We start from the raw sequence: 21,727 nt of genomic DNA on the forward strand, positions 1-21,727 counted from the left end.
CGTTTTGAAATGTCCTAACCGTTAACATCAAAACGGCTCTTTTGGGAAACAATTTATGGAAAGCTTCAGACTGCACCTCCATTCCCTTTCTCTGTTTTCTTCAGGCGTCAGGTTTGTCTTCTAGCGTCTGGTTTGTCTGTTTGTGCCAGTTGTCTGTTTCCAATAATCCAACATCCCATGACTCTTGGAATTAGTCTTTTAGGTGTCTTCGAGGTTCCAATTATTGGTGCAGAAGATTGGCAGACTTTGTCTTTTAGTGAATGGATCCTTCATGCTGTCCTGACTGTTACTCAGCTTCGTTTGTTCTTTTCGAATGTTCAACGTTCATGCTGAGTTCCTTCAAGGTCAGCTCTGTTCTGTTTAATCGCTCCTGAAGAAGTCTTCAACTTTAGTCAGCTCGTTTTGCTTCTGAATTTTAACTCCACTCAGCTTCTATTCTGTCATGCTGAGTTCCGTTCTACTCAGCTTCGTTTATGCTGACTTTTGTCCTGTCTTTACTTTATATATTTTTTCACTCAATATTTAACAAACATATTAGTACAATTAAATCAAAGCATCTAAATTTAATTGCCTCTTAATCATGGATGATTTGGTCAAATCAAAATCTTGTGGAAAGGTGTTTCAACAGTGGGCACTTCGCGGATCTACGATTGCCGCTAGTCTCTGACTGGCGTCTTCCATTCGTCCGCCGCGGATCTGCGACTGCCGCTCGTCTCTGACTGGCGTCTTCCTTTCGTCCGCCGTGGATCCTTGCTTCTCTTCCGCCATCATTCACCGTTGTTCCCTGTTTAATCTTTTGCGATCTGCGGCTGTTGGAATGATTTATTAATTAAAGATTTTTAAATTTAATAAAATCAATTAATAATAAATCAGATTATATAAGCAAATAAGACTGAAATCAAGTGGATCAGAAATTCATTAAATTTTTGGTTTGGCGGATTTGATTTGTTTGCTAGGTTTCGTAAGGCTCGTTGCTAGACAGAAATCAAGTGATCAAAAATTCATTAAACTTTAGTTTGGCGGCTTGATTTGTTGGCTAGGGTTTGTAAGGATTGTTGCTTGATTTTAACTAATCTAATGGAGATAGATTGTTCCATTGCCCACCTTTTTTCTAGATCCTCTTTTTTGAAAAATGCCTTGTCTGGATCCAATAATGTTACAGTTAGCCCTATTTCGAGACCCGGGCCTCCTTCTGGATCTAGGTCCTATGCAGCTACCCTTGTTGGTAATGCTCCGTCTGTGACTATTTCTCTGGATAATCCTCCCCTTGTGGATCGATCTTTTATAACCGAAGAAGGCGGCTTTAAGGGGAAACTCCTTGGAAACAGCCGGACTTGAAAGCCAAACTTTCATCTATCTGGGGTTGTGCTCCTAATTGGAAATTGATTTCTCTGGGTAGAGGTTTTTACCACATCATTCTTTCATCCACAGAGACTCTCCAATCTGTTTGGAGTCGTGGTGCCATTGCATTTAGACCGGGGATTATGCGCTTAATTCCTTGGAGCCCGGGATTTAACCCGAACTCTCACAAATCCACTTCTGCTCAAGTCTGGGTAAGATTCTACAATCTTCATTGGGAATTATGGGATAAGCGGATCATGGCAAGCATTGCAAGAGCGATTGGGGTGCCTCTTCGTTTTGATAAGAACACAGTGGAGGGTGAAATGGGTCACTATGCTCGTATCTTGATTGATGTGGAGCTTTCTAAGGAAATTCAATACAAGCTTAGGGTGGATACTGACACCTCAATGCATTGGATTTCTCTTGAATATGAAAAACTTCCCGATTTATGCTCCATTTTCCATTCCATTGGTTATGCTGCTGGAACTTGTAGGAGGAACATTCGGCGTGAAGAGCATGTTGAGCTAAAACAAAGAAATGGAAAACAGAAGATGGGATCTCTTGAGCCCCGAGGTAGGTCTGTTACTCGGATTTGGAAACAGAAGCCAGGAGTTCACATGGATACTGGTGAATCCTCTAAAGGGGCTCCTACCAATGGGGAATCTGACAAACTTAATAACTCTGATTTGCAGATGGTACTTCATAGTTCGGTCATGATTAATGAGTCGGTTCTTGACTCTGATTCTGGCACGGCCCCCGCCTCTCCTACTCTTGGTTTTCCACCTTATCAACTTGATAAAGAGCTGGGAGTATTGGGTTGGCAATCCTCTCACTCCAATATTCAGGTATCTGATTCTCCTAATTTGCAAATTATTGAGCATTCAGGAAACAGGGATTGTTTGCAGTTGGTTAATGTTACAGAGGAAAAGACTTGGACTAAAGTCCAGAAAAGGAAGAAGCAAAAAGACAACATCAACCCCCTTGAGGTCAGTGGTAAACAGCATAGCAAGCCGCCTGTGCGGTTTCAATGATTGTGTTATATTTGAATTGTAGGGGCATCGATAATGATCGCACTCAACGAGCCCTGAAGCTTCTGTGCCTACAACATCGTCCTGATTTTTTGTGTCTTGCAGAACCTCTTGTTTGTTTTAGTTACACTGCTGATAGGTTTTGGAGATCTCTGGGTCTTTCTCTTTTTGCCTGGAATGATAAGGATTCGCCGACTCTTTGGCTTCTTACTAAGGATGCTTCTTCTCTTTCTCTTCATTCTTCGCAAGCTCAACATGTTACTGTTCAGCACCAGCTGGGTGATAAATCTTTTTTACTCTCTTTTGTCTACGATAGTAACCTGGCTTCGGAAAGAAGGGAGTTGTGGTCTTCTCTTTATAGTTCTGCCTTTCCAAATAATAATTGGTTGGTGCTTGGGGACTTCAATGCTATTACGGGCTCTCATGAGAAGCTTGGTCCCCCTCCTGCTGTTGGATCCTGCAGGGAATTCAGAAATTTTATTGATGATTGTGATCTTATTGATATTGATACTTTGGGTCAAAGGTTTACTTGGTCCAATGGTCGACATGGGGCGGCTCATGTTGAATGTCGCCTGGATAGAGCTTTGGTGTCAGAGGGCTTTTTAGATTCTTGGGGCACTATTTACTGCACGGCTTTAGCAAGGTATAGTTCTAATCATTGCACGATGCTTCTTCAATGCAAAACTGGGGAGCCAAGGATTGCTAGGTTCAGATTCCATGCCATGTGGACCACTAATGATTCTTTAAAGGGGGTAATTGCGAACCACTGGACTGCATCCCACATCTCTCTCCCTCCTGCACAATTATGTCATAAACTTCGCACTCTTAGGCCTATTCTCAGGGATTGGAATAAAAATGTGTTTGGCAGAATTGATTCTAATATCCACCTGGCAGAAGTTCATCTTGCCGATATTCAAAAGCAAATTTCTGAGCAAGGTGATTCTCCAGAGTTGAGTAGTGCTGCTTCTGCCGCCTGTTCCAATCTTGATTTACAACTTCTTTGGCAGGAGATGATGTACAGAGAGCAAAGTCATGTTAAGTGGCTTAAAGAGGGGGATAGTAACACTAGTTTTTTCCAAAGGTCTGCTAAAGTTAGAAAGACTTGGGCCGGCATTCATCATTTAAGGATCGGCGATGGGGGCCTCACTTCCGACACGGATAGATTATCTGATCATGTAATTGATTATTTCTCTAATCTCTTTCGTAGTTCTAGGGACCATTTCGATCTTTCTCTAATTAATGAGGTAATTCCCAACTTAGTAACTTCTTTGGAAAATGAAGAATTAATTTCTAAACCTTCTATTGAAACTATTAAAGACACGGTCTTTTCCATGGATCCTGACAGTGCCCCTGACCCTGATGGTTTTGGGGGAACCTTTTATCGCTTCTTTTGGGATATTGTTGGGAAGGAAGTTTGCAATATGGTTCAGGCTTTCTTTGATCATGGTTGCATCTTGCCTGGTTTAAACTCTAGTATTATGGCCCTTATTCCTAAAGTGGCTGAAGCTGACAGAATTGAGAATTTTCATCCAATTGTGATGAGTAACTTTGGTTTCAAAATCATCTCAAAAATTCTTGCAGATCGCCTTGCAGTTATTGCTGCAAGGATTGTCTCACCCAACCAGTATGGTTTCCTTAAAGGTAGAAGCATTCATCAGTGCATTTCCTTAGCTTCTGAGGGAGTTAATATGCTTGACAGAAAACGTTTTGGTGGTCACATGGCCTTAAAAATTGATATTCGTAAGGCTTTTGATTCTTTAGATTGGAACTTTCTCTTGGTTGTGTTGGATTCCTTTGGTTTTTCTCTCACTTTCAGAGATTGGATCCTAAACATTCTGGCTTCTGCTCGTATTTCTGTGATGATTAATGGTTCTCCAAAGGGTTACTTTTCTTGTTCTAGAGGGGTTAGACAAGGGGACCCCCTTTCTCCTCTACTGTTTGTCATTGCTGAGGATTTTTTCTCTCGTTGGCTTACTAATATGGTTAGGGAGGGTACTTATTCTCCTATGTATTATTCTGGTGGAAATTCCTTTCCCTCTCATCTTCTTTTTGCTGATGACATGCTCATTTTTGGAGTGGCATCTTTGAGCAATGTGCATGCTCTTAAGGATTTTTTCCTGCTTTATGGACATATATCCGGTCAGCAGGTTAGTTGGGATAAATCTGCTATCTTTTTTGGTTCTTAGGTGAGTCCTCTGAGGAAGATTCAGCTTGCCAACTGTCTTAGCATCCGTTTGGAGTCTCTCCCCTTTAGTTACTTAGGAGTCCCTTTATTTAAAGGTACTCCTAGGGCCCGTCACCTCAGCTGCCTTGCAGACAAATTTCTTTCTCAATTTAGCAAATGGAAAGGTAGCTCTCTCTCATTTGCAGGTCGTTTAACTCTAATTAAGTCTGCTATTACTAGCTGTCTGGTTCATTCATTCTTGATATATAAGTGGCCAGTGGGTTTGTTGAAAAAGCTCAATCGAAGTGTTAGAAATTTCCTTTGGACTGGTTGTATTGATCAGAGGAAGTTAATCATGGTTCCCTGGCAAACTTGTTGCAAAAGTTTGGAGAGTGGTGGTTTGGGCATTAAGGATTTTAAGATCTTTAACCAGGCTCTCTTGGGTAAGATGTGTTGGGATTTAATTCAAGACAACAACCTTGCTATTTCTCTGATGAAGTCTAGATTTATGGTTGTCTCTGGTTTGCCTAAAGCTACCATTGCTCCTTCCTCGATTTGGTCTTCCTGTAAGTTTGTTTATTCATCCATTTGGGACTAGACCTTTTGGTGGATTGGTCAGTCTTCAACGCTCAATTTCTGGACTGATAGGTGGATCATTCCATCGGTGGCGGACAGATTGGGTCTTGATCATCAGGATAAGCGTTCAAGCTTTAATTCTGTTGATGATTTCTTGGTCAATTCAGAATGGCTTGGCTTAGGCACTCTGCCTTCGGTTGTTCAAGACAGTATTCGATCTATTCACAGGGGTAGAGATGATTCTGATTTATGCGCTTGGCAGCCCGTTACGAAGGGTATTTTCTCTGCCAAAGAGTACTATTCGATTATCAGTCCTCGTTCCTCCTCGGTGGATTGGTATAAATTTGTTTGGAATGCTCACACTCCCCCTTCTCATTCCTTCACATCTTGGAGAGTTTTGCATGGAAGGGTTCCGTCTCACGACCTCCTGCAGCGTCTAGGCTTCTCTTTTGCTTCTCGTTGCATTCTTTGTGGTAGGGATGATGAGTCCATTAACCACTTATTCATTAGCTGTTCTTTTGCAGATTCTCTATGGAGGGCCCTTGAGATTCATTTTGACTGCGTTTTACCTCGTCATTCCCAATTCATCCACTTCTTCAGCACTCTTCGTAGCATTCATTTTGGCTCACATGTGTCGTTGATCTGGTGTGTTGCTGTTGTCTCTTGCATCTGGTTAATCTAACATTGCAGGAATGAAGCAACCTTTAAGGAGGTTTCTCCTTCTATTCAACACTCGAAGATCGCCCTTTTTCGAATGATTCGAGAGTCCTTTGCCTCTTCTAAAGGGTTTTGCTCTTCAATGAGGGATGCTGATATCTTATCCCATCTTCTGGCTTCTCCAAGGCCGCCTCCGGCTCCCAACATTATTCCGGTCCATTGGCTTAAACCTCCTCCGGGTTGGGTTAAAGTCAATGTGGACGGCTCTGCTTTTGGTACTCCTGGCGAGGCAGGAGCAGGCGGTATCTTTCGTAACTATCGCGGCTTTCTCAAAGGTTGTTTTGCTTTTTCTATCCCTCCTTCTTTTGCTTATAGGCTGAATTAAGAGCCGCTATTTTCGCAATTGAACTTGCTTGGGAGAAAAATTGGCATCATCTTTGGGTTGAGTAAGACTCCATGTTCGTAGTTAATCTGCTTCGACTTCGTTCCATGGATGTTCCTTGGAGTATTCGACAAGAGTGGTTGCACTGTCTTAGCATTTGCTCTAGTATGAACATTATTTTTACACACATCTTTAGGGAAGGGAATCGTGTTGCTGATGCTTTGGCAAAGTTTGGAGTCTCTTCCTCTGTGATCAATTGGTGGCCTTCAGCTCTTGCTTTTTGTCACAGGTTTATCAATGATGACATTTGTAATATTTTTCATTTGCGTTTTTCTTGATTTTTCCTAAACTTTTCTCCTTCCCCCTTCTTCTTGTTTGTTCTCCTTCATCTTTTCTTGTTCAAACTCACTTTTTCTTTTTTTAATATATGACGGGTTTGCCAGTTCTTGGGCCATGGGTGCTCACCCTGCTCAAGGTCTGTCTCGTCCCATTTTCTATCAAAAAAAGATATGTCGTCTAAAAGTTTGAGAGAAAGCCTAATTTACTCTGTAGAAGAAATTAGGTTTTTATTTTGGTATTTATATGACATTTAAATGCTTGAGCGCGTTATAAATTTGGGAAAATATTTGCTCCCTTGCGAACCGTATAACATTTGCTTTTTTATTTATTTATTTTCAGACATCAATGACAGTGTTAATATAAATAATATCATGTAATAATGATGAACATTTTGGGTTAAAATCAGGTTTTTATAGGGTGACAGACATGTGTTATCGTAAAGTCATTGTAATTTAAGGTTCTTTGTACTTAAACTTTTAGATGATATTATTGCGAAAAATAATCAAATGATAGGAAAAAAATATCTGTCATATATCTTGTGTCATCTGAAAGAGTTTATTTTGATTTTTTATAGATTTATAATAACTTTATAATTGTTTTTTTAACGTACATTTATTTCTAAATTAGAGAAGATAATAGTTGTGGATAGATGCATATGGAATATAAATTGATTAGTATATCCAATAAATTGAGTTCATCATTTTATGTATTGAGGAAAAAATTAACACATGCTTAGTTGTGATTCTTATTTACAAACTCCATCCTTTATGTGACATAAATTCTAAAACCAAATCCCATTGTAGGTATAATTTGAACAAATTCTACTCTTTGCTTTCTTTTCTTGTTCCCATTTTGTGTTTATTAATCAACATGAGTATTATATTATTTTTTTTCCGAGATAGCATGGACGACTTATACATTTTGTAAAGTTATGGTATAATACATCAGTTGCTTCCTGAATGTGTTCAAAATCCTTTATTGCCTCCGGCACTTATATAATGTCTGATTAGGCTCATGAATTTACTTAAAGTGTACTGATTAAGTCCCTAAATATTATAAAAACTTCATAAAGGTGTAAAAAATAGAAAGTTAATTTGTTTTAAAGATATAGAATCATGAATCATATATTTATTTTTTAAGTTTTGACTTTTTTTTATAGATTTAAACAAATTGAAATGTATATCACTTTAAACAAGTTCATAGGGTAATGAATCACTATAAGCGAGTTTCGAAGACCAATATGTCATTTTAAACAAATCTAGGTGGCAAATAGGTTACTTTAAGCAAGTTGAGGGAGTTAACAAAACACTTTATAAGTTTAGGGGGCCAATCAACCTTTTGAGGTAAGTTCAAAAGCTATTAATGTATTTTAACTATTATAAAATAATTAATTGATTTATATATGAAAATTTAATTCAATTAGATTGAATTTTAGTAGATTGAATGGAATACAATTTTAAAACTGAAAAATTTGGACAGTTATAATGTAATAAATTTTGGAAAGCGTTTTTTTCTTAAAAATGGTAAGATGTATATTTGACTATATTTAATCAGTTTTGAAAATTTAATGAAATTAAATTTAATCGGTTATAATATAAATAAATTCGAAACTGAAAATTCAATGAAATTGACTGTTACGGTTGAAAAGATTGATTTTTCAGCTATAAAAGGGAAACAAAGGATGTCTAACCAACACATAAAACTCTCTCTTTTAAAGTAAAAAGGAAAACATAAAGAGAAACGTAAGTATTCAAACATTATATTTCAAAGTTAATTTTGTTCTATTAGTTGAATTTTCATTCATTACAAACCATCACCCATTTGAAGTGCTTGACAAACACCGAACAAAGATCAGTCTAAATGTGGAAATATTTCAAAGGTGCCGCCATGGTGATGGAGGACCTCCAAGATTATCTTATGATTAAAGCTATGTCCGCAAAGAGCAAACTAGCTTTTCGAAAGTGTTCCGGACTACGCGACATAGACATAGTGATGGAGTTTGAAACTCGACCAGATCAAGTGAGTTGTCTGGGTTAATTTCAAATAAATATTACGTGGTTTCATATTTTTTTTAGATCGGTATATATTGTTGGTAAAAAATTTTATTTTTTTAAATTTGACCAATATCGATCTCAAAAAAAAAATTTAAGAATTAAATAACCAAATTTTTTATTTTTCAAAATTATCATTTTTTAAGTTTTCTTTTTTTAAACATTAACTTTCTCTCTCATAAACAAAACACCACCTAAATAATCTTAAACCAAAAAAATTGAAGAATTAAACTTGATTAAAACATTATTTTTTTAGGTGGATAAATTTGGAAAAATGAAAATTTTGATTGAATTAAGTGTAATTGAAATCAAAAGTAAAATTAGCCTAATTAATATCATGATGTTAGGATAAAATTAAAATTAAAATTACTCTACCAAAGTTTTTAACACCTTATTGCTTGAATTCACCTTTGAATCACACTTTACTGTTTCGAATATTCATTAAGATTTTCTCATCTGATGCAATTTTGTTTGTCTTAGGAGCAGACAGAAGGCGAAGGAGATAAAAACGCTGCCGCCTCCGCCGCCGGCGAACCGAAGCCTGTTTCTGTTTACAAAATGAACATGCATTGTGAAGGCTGTTGTAAGAAAATTAGAAGAGCCGTGAAGCATTTAGAAGGTGAGAATTGAATAGGATTGATTGATTTGTTTTGATTGATTTAGGATTGCCAATTGAAGTTTGTGATTTGTTGTTCAAGGTGTGGAGTCGGCGAAGACGTATCGTCAATCGAACAAATTGACGGTGACCGGGGAGGTTGACCCTGAGAAAGTGAAAGCGAGGCTGGAAAAGAAAATGAGGAAGGAAGTAGAGATTGTATCTCTGGAGCCGAAGAAAGACGGCCACGGTGGTGTTGAGAAGAAAGCGGATGAGAAAGCCGCCGAGAAGAAACCGGAGGTGAAGAAACCTCAATTAATTTAATAATAAAATTGATAACCCGCGAAGCCCAAAACGGGTTATATTCATTTCGCAAGCCCAGCCCATATTAAAGCCCCATGGGCTAAGATTGGACGGGACCCGAATGAAGGAAGCGGGCGCAGCGAGTAAACCGTCCCGAATTCCTAGACGGAGCGTCAGGACTCCCACTCAAAACCACGTTCGTTGCCATGAAAGCCACGAAAGGGACATGGCCTAAAGAGGGGTAACCGCCCTCAGAACGTGGCCCACTAAGGAGTAACCGCCCTCGGCGGTTACCCAAAAAACACCTATAAAAGGCCTTAAGAATAAGGGGGGAGGTACGTTCACATTTTTTCCCACAAAGCTATTGCTAAATTATAGACTCATCCTTACAAAAACTGACTTGATCATCGGAGAGTTTTCCCGGAGATCCTGTCTCCGGTTTTGTTTTGCAGGTAACTCCGGCAAAGGATATCAAAGCGGATCCAGCAAGTTATCATTGGTGCGGTGATCGTGGACCTTTTTTACTAACATTTGGTTAAAAGTACATGAAGAACATGTCAGAACCATCACGAACGACCGGCGTTACCACTAGATCAACCAGTATGAACTCCAGAGGACCACGTATTGCGAATTCGCAACCTGCAAGTACACAGCCTGTGGTGCCTAGCTCATCGGGTCCTTCGGGACAATTGAGTCTGTTATTGGAGGTCCAAGTGCAAACTGAGATGGAAATGTCCAATAGTGATTTCGTACAGATGGCTGGACAAGTCTTGGCTTCGAACATGAGCCAGGCGGCTGGAGATCGAATGATTAATTTACTAACGGCCCTCGTCGAACACAATACCGTCGTGGCGGCTGCTCCTCAAGAACCTGTGGTTATCTCAACACAATCACCGACTATCCCTGTCATGTCGGCCCTCCCGCAGCCATCTCAGGCGCCAAATCAAGTGGGCCAGAGTAGTCGCACAAACCCACACAGCCACCCGAGCAACTACTCGCACCCAGATCTCATTACGACGATACATCCGACCTGGCAGCCATCCCAACCGTTGCCAGGAGTGCAAGGCACTCTTCCGCTACAGCAAGTGGAACCTTTTCCTCACAGACATTCGGAGTTGATGACTCCTGGGCGAGAGCACACATGGAACTTTGATCCTATAACGGGATAGCGGTTAGTCCCCCAATAGGCACACGTCTCAACACCGATGGGCGGATGGATGCCACCCAGAATTCACCAGCAGCGGATGGAAGAAGTCCGGCGAATACCCGATATTGACTTAGAAGATCAATTACGAAGCATGATGGAGCGAATGGGGTACTCGCCTAGGCCAAGAGCAGAGATCCAGAGCGATTCACCTTTTGCCCCTTCGTTGCGGGAATTCATTCCAGATCATAGAATCAAAGCGCCTGCCATACCAAAATACTATGGGGATCCAAATTCTGACCCTGAGGCTCATGTCAGGAAGTACAGAGAGTTAATGGATGTTGCAGGGGCAAGCGAAGTTCGTGGGCTGTAAAGCAGCAGATGTGACAGATAGGCAGCTGAAGGAGATCAAACAGAGGAACTATAATTCCCTAAGGGAATTTGTTGTCGCCTTTAACGATATCCTGGTGCGATTGCAGAACCCAGATATCGTGAGTATTCGCAACATAATGGCGGATGGAACCACAGATTGGAGCATGCGGGAAGAAATCATCCGTAACAAACCACACACTGTAGCCGAGCTCATGAAGATAGCAAAGGAATTCATGGAAGTGGATGATGTCAACAGGGAACATAGGGCCCAAACTCGGCGAGAAAGAGATGCCGCTAGAACCACTTCGGACAGTCGGCGTCAGACCCAGTCCAAAAGTAATTTTGTTCGAAGAGGCGATCGTCCCTTTCAAGGTGGAGGATATCACACGCCACTAAACACGACTCGCCAGGAGGTGTTACTTTGGATCGAAAAGAGCCCCCTGAAGAAGGATGTGCGGTTCCCCGAGGTAAAAGGTCGAACCAGTTTGGGTTGACATCCTAACAAATATTGCAGGTTCCACAGGTTGAATGGCCATGACACAGATGATTGCTACGAACTGAAGAAGGAAATAGAAAAACTGATCGAGAGAGGCAAGCTGAGTTAATTTGTAAGAAAAGATACAGCTGATGAGAAAACAACGCTCCCGCATGAGGGAGAAACACGGCCAGAAAAGAAGCAGAAGAAAGGGGTGATAAACGTGATAGCAGGCGGAATCTACGAGCCTCCAACAAAAAGAACTCGCCGTGAACGGCGAAAGAGCAATACACATAGGGGGGATGCCCTCAATTACTCATTTGCGAGAATCACGGAGCCACATGCGGATGCCCTGATGATCACGATGGCCGTTGAAGGATGGGACGTCAAACGGGTCCTTATCGACACAGGCAGTTCTTGCAATGTCATTACCCGGACAGCATTCAACAAGTTGGGAATCAACGACGAGCGGGTGGAACACACCTTCATGGATGTAACTGGTTTTGGGGGTCAATCCTCCCAAACAAGTGGGCAGGTGGTGTTGGAGGCAGAAATGGGCGATAAGAATCTAAAATGGCGAGGTGATTTAGAATTCGCAATTGTTGATCTCCCACTGGCCTACAACATAATTCTGGGACAGCCATTCCTGTCGGAGACGGAGTCGCTCATCTTAATGAAGCATTTAACGTTACATTTGCCAACACACCAAGGGCGAGTCATAGTTGAAGGTGATCAACTTGTATCTCAACAGGCCTATACATTATCACTTGAACCAAAACCGGAAGAGGAGGATAAAGTCGAAGAGAAGCTCCCGGCGGAAGCATTGGGAGAAACGGAACTATTCGCCATCTCGAATGACAAGAACGTGCGAATAGCGGCTGGACTCTCAGAAGAAACAAAGAAGGCCATTACCGAGGTATTGATCCAATGTGAGTCGGCATTTGCCGCCCCAAATGAAGTGTTAAAAGGAATAAGCCCAGACGTAGCAACCCATCGGTTGAATGTAGACAAAGGGGCAACCCCAGTGCGGCAAAAGAAGAGGGGACATGCTCCTGAGCGGCAAAAGGCGATTGAAAAAGCAGTGGCGGATTTGCTAAAGTCAGATGCAATTCGAGAAGTCACCTATCCGGAGTGGTTAGCCAATGTGGTGCTAGTCAAAAAGTCGAATGGAACGTACAGAATGTGCGTCGACTTCAAAGACTTGAACAAGGCATGTCCGAAAGATATGTATCCACTTCCTAACATTGATATATTGGTAGATGGAACTGCAGGATATGAAGCTTTATCATTCACCGACGTGAAATCCAGTTACCATCAGATACCCATGGAGAAGGCGGATGAAATCAAAACATCATTCATAACTCACCAGGCGACTTATTGCTTCAAGGTGATGCCCTTTGGATTGAAAAACGCGGGAGCAACATACTAGAGGATGATGAACAAGATATTTTCAGAAAAATCCGGCGAGAACTTCTCGATCTATGTTGATGACATGATCATCAAAAGCAAGAAAATGCAAGACCACCCGCGGGATATCAAAGAAATCCTAGAAGTGTTGATCAAATATGGCCTCAAATTGAACCAAGAGAAATGCACATTCGGAGCAAGAGCGGGAAAGTTCCTGGGTTTCATTGTTAGCGGCAAAGGGGTTGAGGCGAATCCTGAGAAGGTTAAAGCAGTAATGGAGATGAAGACGCCAAGGAACATAAGGGAAGTACAAAGACTGAACGGGCGGTTGGTGGCATTAGGGCGATTCATATCATGCTCAGCTAGGCGATGTCTACCTTTCTACAATGCCATCAAAAAATCCAAGTCCTTTGAATGGACGCTGGATTGTCAAGAAGCATTTGAGGGGATAAAGCGATTACTATGTTATCCGCCCTTAATGAGTAGGCCGAAAGACGGAGAAGATTTGTTTCTTTATGTATCCGTCACCAGCATGGCGATATGCACTGTGATGGTGCGAGAAGAAGAAGGGCAACAATATCCAGTGTACTACGTGAGCAAAGTCCTGAAGGATGCAGAGCTCCGGTATTCGAGGTTGGACAAAATGGCCCTCGCAGTGATAACCACGGCGGCTAGATTGAAACCATACTTTCAAGCGCATACTATCATTGTGAGAACTGGCATCCCAATGCGAAAGGTACTGCAGAAACCTGACGCATCCGGCCGGTTGATGGAATGGTCAATTCGCCTGGGCGAATTCGATATCCGCTATGAAGGAAGACCAGCGCTAAAGAGCCAAGTGCTCGCCGACTTCGTGAACGAATTCACCTGGGATGATGATGAATGTCCAAAGGCACAAAAAGAAGAGTGGAGCATGTACACAGATGGGGCCTTATCTGCAGACGGAGCTGGGCTAGGAGTCGTCATCAAGGGCCCGGAGGTTATTCGCATGTGCTATGCAGCAAAATTAACTTTCAAAACTACCAATAATGCCGCAGAGTATGAAGCAATGATATGCGGATTGAAGTTGCTCAATAAACTCACCCCAGAAAGAGTGGTAATCTACAGCGATTCCAAACTCATGATAAACCAGATCACAAAAAATTATCTGGTGAAACAGGAGGAACTCGTAAAATACCATCAGGTAATCGGCCGATTGACACAAGAGTTAACGCATAAGGGAGTCGTTTGGGAGATGGTGCATGTTCCACGAGGCCAAAATGCAAAAGCTGACGAATTGGCAAAAGCAGCGGCAAGTAGAGAACCAGGGAGTCAAAAAGCATGCAGCTTGGAAATAAAATCGGCACCAGCATTCGAGGTTGATCAGATTATGATCATCGAGGAACTGGAAGACGATGAAGATTGGCGGATACCAATCCGTCAGTATCTGGAGCAAGGAGATTTGCCGGTTGATAAGAGCTTAGCCAGAAAAATAATTGGGCAGCCGGCACGATACTCAATGCGGGATGGAACTTTGTATCGGAGATCATACACATGTCCATGGTTGAAATGCGTTAGTCGCAATGAAGGAGACTATGTGCTGTGAGAACTACACGAAGGAATCTGTGGCGCGCACGAAGCTTCGGCGGCATTGGCAAGAAAGGTCAAACTGCTGGGATACTACTGGCCCAAGGTGGTGGAAGATTCCCAGAAGATGGTTGCGGAATGTCACAACTGTCAAATCCATGCGAATGAAAAGCATGTTCTCGGAGCTGAACAAATCACTATAATGACGGCGTGGCCATTCGCAACATGGGGAATTGATATAGTGGGTCCATTCCCAGAAACAACAAAGAAAAGGAAGTATTTGATAGTCGCAGTAGACCACTTCAGCAAATGGGTAGAAGCGGAGGCAGTAACCGCACAAACACCTGAGCGAATGATCGAGTTCTTACGAGAGAACATTATCATGCGATTTGGGATCCCGCAGAAGCTTATAACTGACAATGGCACCCAGTTCAGCTGTGCCAAGTTCAAAACATACTGCGAAAGCATGGGAATCAAGAATCATTTTTCTTCTGTAAACCATCCCCAATCAAATGGTATGACAAAAGTTACCAACAGGGCCATGGTTCAAGGCATCAAGAAGCGGCTAGGTGACAAAAAAACAGGTTGGGCGGATGAGATACCCCATATGTTGTGGGCATACAGAACCTCTGTAAAGGCAGCAACAGGAGAAACACCTTTCTCGCTAGTTTATGGAGCCGAAGCAGTCCTACCTGTTGAAATCAAGTCGCCCACAGTTCGGACAATTTATTATTGCGACACACAAAATCCTATCAACATCAGAGATGCTTTGGATTCTGTGGAGGAACGAAGAGAGAAAGCTTACATGCGAATGGCAATGTACCGCAATAGAATCAAGAAATACCATGACAGAAGAATGCGAAAAGTAATAATCAACGAAAACGACTTGGTCTTGAAAAAAGCGGATAAAATACAATCCAGAGATGGCAAAGGCAAGCTGAGCGTCAACTGGATCGGACCATACAAAGTATCCAAGAAGCTGGGACCAGCCACTTTTAAAATAGAAGAAATGAGCGGAAAGAAGCTCCCGCGCACCTGGAATCTAGAGAATCTACGCCTATATAGAAAGGCCGAGTAGTTCGAGGAAATGACGAGTACTCTTTTTCCTTTTATGAGTTTTTCCCACTGGGTTTTCTGATAAAAGGTTTTAATGAGGCTTCGATCCCGCACAATTGGTGTACATATGTAATAAACTTTTTCTCGTCATCAAATAAAAGTTATTACATTCACTCAGTATGTTACAACAAAATGCGGATTCTTTACAAAAAACACATAAATGTGTTGCCTCTTAAAGAAAGGCGGATGCATGATCACGCATCACTCGCAAAAAACCTTAGGGTTAAAATCAATAACACATAAATGTGTTGCCTCTTAAAGAAAGGCGGATGCATGATCATGCATCACTCGCAAAAAACCTTAGGGTTAAAATCAATAACACATAAATGTGTTGCCTCTTAAAGAAAGGCGGATGCATGATTACGCATCACTCGCAAAAAACCTTAGGGTTAAAATCAAAAACCTTAGGGTTAAAATCAAAAACACATAAACGTGTTGCCTGTTAAAGAAAGGCGGATGCATGATTACGCATCACTCGCAAAACCTTATGATCAAAACTTATGATTATTTTCGAAAGAAGAATTATAAGTTAAGGCATAAAATTAAGCGGATAAACGAGTACTCAAAATTGCAAAAAGGGTCTGGCCACCCTAGCTATGAAGAAACACAAATATGGAGTCGGCAAAAAGACAAAGGGCACATATAAAGGGCAAAAAAGTGACAATCACACACATATGAAAACCAACAACCGAAAGAAAATATATATATCAGAGCGGTTTGTTACATGGTTTTTACATACAAAAGTCTAAATATAAGTTAAGCTATGCTACAGCTTCCTCTCCTTCGCCCCTAATGCCCTCCTGGACTGCGGCAACTCCCTCATCTCCTCCGGTAGGAGGATCTACTTCAAGCGAATCCTCAACCCTTGAATCGGTAACCGCTTCAGTAACCTCTTCGGTGAGAGGTACCTCTTGCACAGGTTGAGAAACGGCTTGGGGTGCCTCTCCTTCTGCGGGCTGAATAGGGATCTCGCAGCTAATCGGAGGATCCTGAAGACTCTTCCAATCTAAGAAGAGTACCTCATCCATATCAGCATCCTCGGCTTCCAGCTTATCCCACTCCCCAGTTAAATCCTTTTCAGGGATGGGAACTTTGGGGCGGTTAAGTACTAGACCCTGATGCCCGTGCTCATAAGCCGCATGAATCCGCTCCCCATACCAGTAGATGCGGGCGCCATCTTCAGCCAAAATCTCCTCAACCCTCTCCTTTTGGGCCTCCTTGAAAGCAGCTAGGTCGTCGAGGGCTTTTTGCAGTTCATCGGACTTGGCCTGAAGGGATTTAAGGGCTTCCTCCTTCTCCCCACGGCCTTCTGACAGGTGCCCTCTAGGACCTTCACCTTCCCTTGGACATCATCATAAAGCGACTTCTGAGTCGCCAATTCCGTACCAAGACTTTCCAACTCCTTGGCTCGCTCTGCATCCCTTCGGAGAATGCCCTCAGCGAAATTGAGAATCTGCATATAACACGACTCATAAATAAAAATGGGCGAATAGAAATATGCGGTTACAATAAACACAAGATATTTGAAAGCGAAGGACAAAGCAATAATATACCTCTATAGAACGCTTCTCGATCCCTTCCACAGCAGCAGGGAGCGATACTTGCTCGCGCACACGGGAGGCAGAGGGAAGTCGCCCGAGGACATTGCATATGGAAGATACAATATCCTTGCAAGAGAAGTTCACAGCCAAGCCGAAAGTCCTAGTCCACCATCCGCTAATATCGGGGATTGGCTGCAAAAGCATAAAGAAAAATATCAAGAGAACGGCAGATAGCTCATGAGGAAAAAGTAGCAATACGAGAGGGAGTAGATCAAGATACCTCGTGAATGGGGGTACTGCTCTTTCCTTTAGATGAGGCGGATACAGGTGCACCGCCAACAGTAAGGGACACAGAAGTGTTCTTCTTTTTAGAACGAGAAGACTCTGTATCCGCACTTATCTTCCGCTTCCTGGTTAAAGGAAGATCCTCGGAGGCAGAAGCGGGACCTTGTGAAGCGGAAGCCCTAACCGGGGAAGCCGCCCCAATAGAAGGAATCGTCCCTCCAGAAGGATCCGCCCCTACAACGGAAGCGGTTTCCGTCATCCGCTTCTTTCTTCTCGCCAGGGCTTTGGCCTCCCGATCTGCAGCGATTTGAGATAAAGGATCACCCCTGCAAAGGGTTAAAAGAAACCATCAACTCGGAAATAAAAAGTACCTTGCATAAAAACGCGGTAAGGAATATAGACAACGCGATCCCCCTCGCGGTACGCAATCGCTACTCGGCTCCTTAGCATATGAAAGGCCTGATCGTATGTCCATACAAAAGGAGGAGTGCTCTTCAGGAACTTGATAACGGCGGATTCTTCCTTGCTGGGATACCCGAAGTTCAAACTCTTTACGTTGGGTCGGCTCCAGCAACGAAGGAAGTTCGGGTTTTCCTCATTAAACTTGATAAAAAAAGTAAGATCGATCCCACTCGCGGATCTTGTTCAGCTTCTCGTCAAAACCATAGTATCCGCTCTGGCGGATGAAAGTGAAATACCCCGCCGAGCTTTTGAAATGGTGGAGCTTGGAGAAGATCTTGAGCGAAAAGGGAACCTCCAAACAATCCGCCAAAAATTTGTCCAGAGTCAAATCGGCCCAGCCGTTAGGATGCAGTTGCCCGGGCGCGATTCCATAACCGCCTAAGACGGAAGCAATCTCATCCGCCAGCGGATAAGTGAAGCCGCAGATAATCTGGGCCACGAAAACAGTGAAGTACCCCTTTGGGTAATCGCCCGGCCCCCTATCCTCTCCAGGAATGATCGTCTCGAGACCTCGGAGCCAGGGATAATGCTCCCGCAAATCATCGATTGTCTCTTGACAAACCAGACTTCCCGACCTGTCCTTCTTTGGTAACAAACGAGGGGTTGGGACAGGTGGCGGAATCAACTTTTTGGGGTCAAAACCTAAACCCTCGTCGGTTGTATTCGCCAGATGAAGGAAGTCGGCGGGATGAGAATTACACCCAGGAGAGCTGGTTGAAGCTTCCTCAACCATCTCTTCGACCTCGTTAGAGACCTCGCGGACATAATCGTCATCCAACGGCGCGAAGTCGAGGTCTGACATGATCGATAAAAGGAAAACAGAAGCAAAAAGCCGAACAAGGAACAAATGTGAAAAGAAAAACTTACATGAAAAAGACAACACAGTGAAGTGACGGGATTATGAGGTCAACGCCGGAAAAGAAGTAACGGAATTAAAAGGTCGACGCCGGAGAAAACGAAAGAAGGGAAATGCACAAATTCAAAACTTTGAAATAATCGGACAAAGACGAAGCGTCCCCTATAAAAAGACCCTAAAAGGGCTCTTGCTAGACCAAGGGGGAGGCATGTGATAACCCGCGAAGCCCAAAACGGGTTATATTCATTTCGCAAGCCCAGCCCATATTAAAGCCCCATGGGCTAAGATTGGACAGGACCCGAATGAAGGAAGCGGGCGCAACGAGTAAACCGCCCCGAATTCCTAGACGGAGCGTCAGGACTCCCACTCAAAACCACGTTCGTTGCCATGAAAGCCACGAAAGGGACATGGCCTAAAAAGGGGTAACCGCCCTCAGAACGTGGCCCACTAAGGAGTAACCGCCCTCGGCGGTTACCCAAAAAACACCTATAAAAAGCCTTAAGAATAAGGGGGGAGGTACGTTCACATTTTTTCCCACAAAGCTATTGCTAAATTATAGACTCATCCTTACAAAAACTGACTTGATCGTCGGAGAGTTTTCCCGGAGATCCTGTCTCCGGTTTTGTTTTGCAGGTAACTCCGGCAAAGGATATCAAAGCGGATCCAGCAAGTTATCAAAAATAATTAATTTAAATTCGTTTCTGATTATGATGTGTTGGATGGAAGATTAAACTTCAATTAGAGTGATTAACTCGTTTGGATTTAATTAATCAACGCAGATTACGGTGGTTTTGAAAATCAGAACTCATTGTGATGGTTGCATTACCAAAATGAAGAAGATCATCAGAAAAATTAAAGGTAGATAAATTTTTTCAATCTCTGCGATTATACAAATATTTTTTCAAATTATAACTGACGTTACCGATTAACAGGAGTTGAGAGCGTCACAGTCGACGACAGAAAGGATCTGGTAACGGTGAAGGGGACAATGGAAGTTAAGGACCTCGTGCCTTACCTGTCGGAGAAGTTCCGGACGTCGGTTGAGGTCATTCAGCCGAAGACAGACGAGGCAAAGAAAGAAGTCGGCGGCGGCAGCGGAGGAAGAGACGAGAAAAAGACCGATGCTAAGAAAGTAGATGGAGGAGGCGAGAAAAAGAGGGATGACAATAAAGAAGGCTCCAAAGCCGGCAAGAAAAAGAGCGATGGTAAGAAAGATCAAGCCGGAGCTGGAGAGAAAAAGAATGATGATAAGAAAGGCGATGAAAGAGGAGAAGAAGCAAAGGTGAAGAACAAAGAAGCTCCAGCTCCAGCTCCAGTTCCAGTTCCAGATCCGGCGACAGCGACGGCACCTAGTGGTCACGGTGATGCTATGGCGGAGGTAATAAATAAGATGGACAATTATCCGGCATATGTTCCTCCTCATTGGATGGACGGGATATTTTCTCAGACTTACACTGTTGACCCACAACATCCGCAATACGGTTATGGATATAACCCGATAAATCAAGGTTACCAGACTCCGGTGTACAATTATGGATACATACAACAAAGGTATGGACAACAAGGGTATTATATTGAACCAGCGTACAATCATCCATTCAGCGACGACAATCCACATGCTTGTTCCATCATGTAAAACGACGACGGAGAATGATATAGCCGGCGATCACGGCTATTGTATATAATATGTAATAGGGCTAAAAGAGTAAATATCTTTTAATTAATGTGTAAACATACCTTTCCTATTAGCTTGCGTTGTTAGAGTGATGAAGAATCCCCTTCTTATTGTGTATTGTGGATTAATGCAAATTTCAGAAGGCATCACAAAGGTCCTGCAACAAGAAAAGTTGTAACATAGTTGCAGAAATTAAAATTTTCAAATTCTAGTCCACTTATCCCAATACAATTTTCCTTTCTCAAATCCAACCCAACTAAACAAGTACTAGTACTAAAAACCAGTGAAACATAAATTCAAATTAGCAGTTCCCAAACTTCCCCAAGGGCATCTAAAGATTGGGTTGGGCAGAACTCAAAATAACATCTGATGAAAGGAATAAAATCAAATCACTAAAATATATAGAAACCTGAGGAAAACCAAATGATATATACTTGTTTAAGAACAAAGCTTCTTCAAGGGCACACCTGAGGCTGGATTCTTGGTGACAGTCAATTCTGTTGCCCCAATACAAGTACTTGTCGTGGAGAAAGAAAACCCAAAAAAGGAACAAAGATGCAATTGCAGCTATAATAGTGAGAAATCCTGAGTTTAAGCTTGGGTCCAAGGGGTTTGTGTATTGTAGCCATAGTAGGGAGAAAGAGAGAGGGATTGAAGGTGAGATGATGAGGAATTAAATATCACTTCACCCGCTTCCAGTTTTGAGCTTTCTAGTTGGAAGAGAGATCAGATCAAGGAGAAAAATTCTTAATTATCATTACTAATGACAAAAATTCACCGTAATTTAATTCTTACATATTCATAAAACAGTGTCACAGCTCCATAAATTGAAACCATAAATCATAGGGTAATATTTCAGGTTTTTAATTAATTTAACAATTTATAAACTAAATTGATATTTAAATTCATTTGACACTTTAAGTTATCATCAATTAAGGCAAAAATCACCAATTAAGATATCATCTTATCCAAAATCATTAATTAAGTTATCATCCTATCCAAAAATTAGTAACTGTCACTATTTGATATAGACTATAATAACTTCTGTGTTGGCTCAAAATGGATTTGGAAAATAGGGTCTAAAAGTGTTTAACCGAACTAAATCAATTGATGATTTTTGCTTATGATGGATGACTCAATTGATGATTTTTGCTTAGTTGAGGATTTTAATAGTTTAGGGCTCTAATTGACTTTAAAGCTTTAGAGAGCCGAATGAATGTTATATCTTGAATGTATATATCTATGTAGAAAACTTTTGAATTTTAAATTCCACTTGTTTGTATACAGTAGATTTTTTTTTGGTGTTTATATGCTTACTAAAATTTTAGATTAGTGGAAAAAAAATGTGAAGAAATATTGCACTTTTTTAGTCTTTTAATTTTACTATATTTT

The 21,727-nt window shown here is 41.9% G+C and overlaps 1 protein-coding gene across 1 annotated transcript; it reads left to right on the forward strand.

Annotated features, from left to right (window-relative positions):
- Window positions 1–8,374: 8,374 nt before the first annotated feature.
- LOC136208145 (heavy metal-associated isoprenylated plant protein 5-like) lies at window positions 8,375–20,296 on the forward strand. Its single transcript, XM_065998960.1, has 5 exons — window positions 8,375–8,506; window positions 9,019–9,157; window positions 9,237–9,446; window positions 19,432–19,518; window positions 19,593–20,296. Exons 1-5 carry the CDS (start codon window positions 8,375–8,377, stop codon window positions 20,294–20,296), a joined length of 1,272 nt encoding a protein of 423 aa, XP_065855032.1.
- Window positions 20,297–21,727: the final 1,431 nt, after the last annotated feature.

Source organism: Euphorbia lathyris, chromosome 10 (genome assembly GCF_963576675.1).
Source record: "Euphorbia lathyris chromosome 10, ddEupLath1.1, whole genome shotgun sequence".
Lineage (NCBI taxonomy): Eukaryota > Viridiplantae > Streptophyta > Magnoliopsida > Malpighiales > Euphorbiaceae > Euphorbia > Euphorbia lathyris.

Bases quoted from the DNA above. Each gene is read 5' to 3' on its own strand.
- LOC136208145 (XM_065998960.1), top strand. From the start codon at position 8,375: ATGGTGATGGAGGACCTCCAAGATTATCTTATGATTAAAGCTATGTCC. The intron at 9,158-9,236 runs GTGAGAATTGAA...TTGTTGTTCAAG, and splicing joins AGCCGTGAAGCATTTAGAAG to GTGTGGAGTCGGCGAAGACG. The intron at 19,519-19,592 runs GTAGATAAATTT...ACCGATTAACAG, and splicing joins GATCATCAGAAAAATTAAAG to GAGTTGAGAGCGTCACAGTC.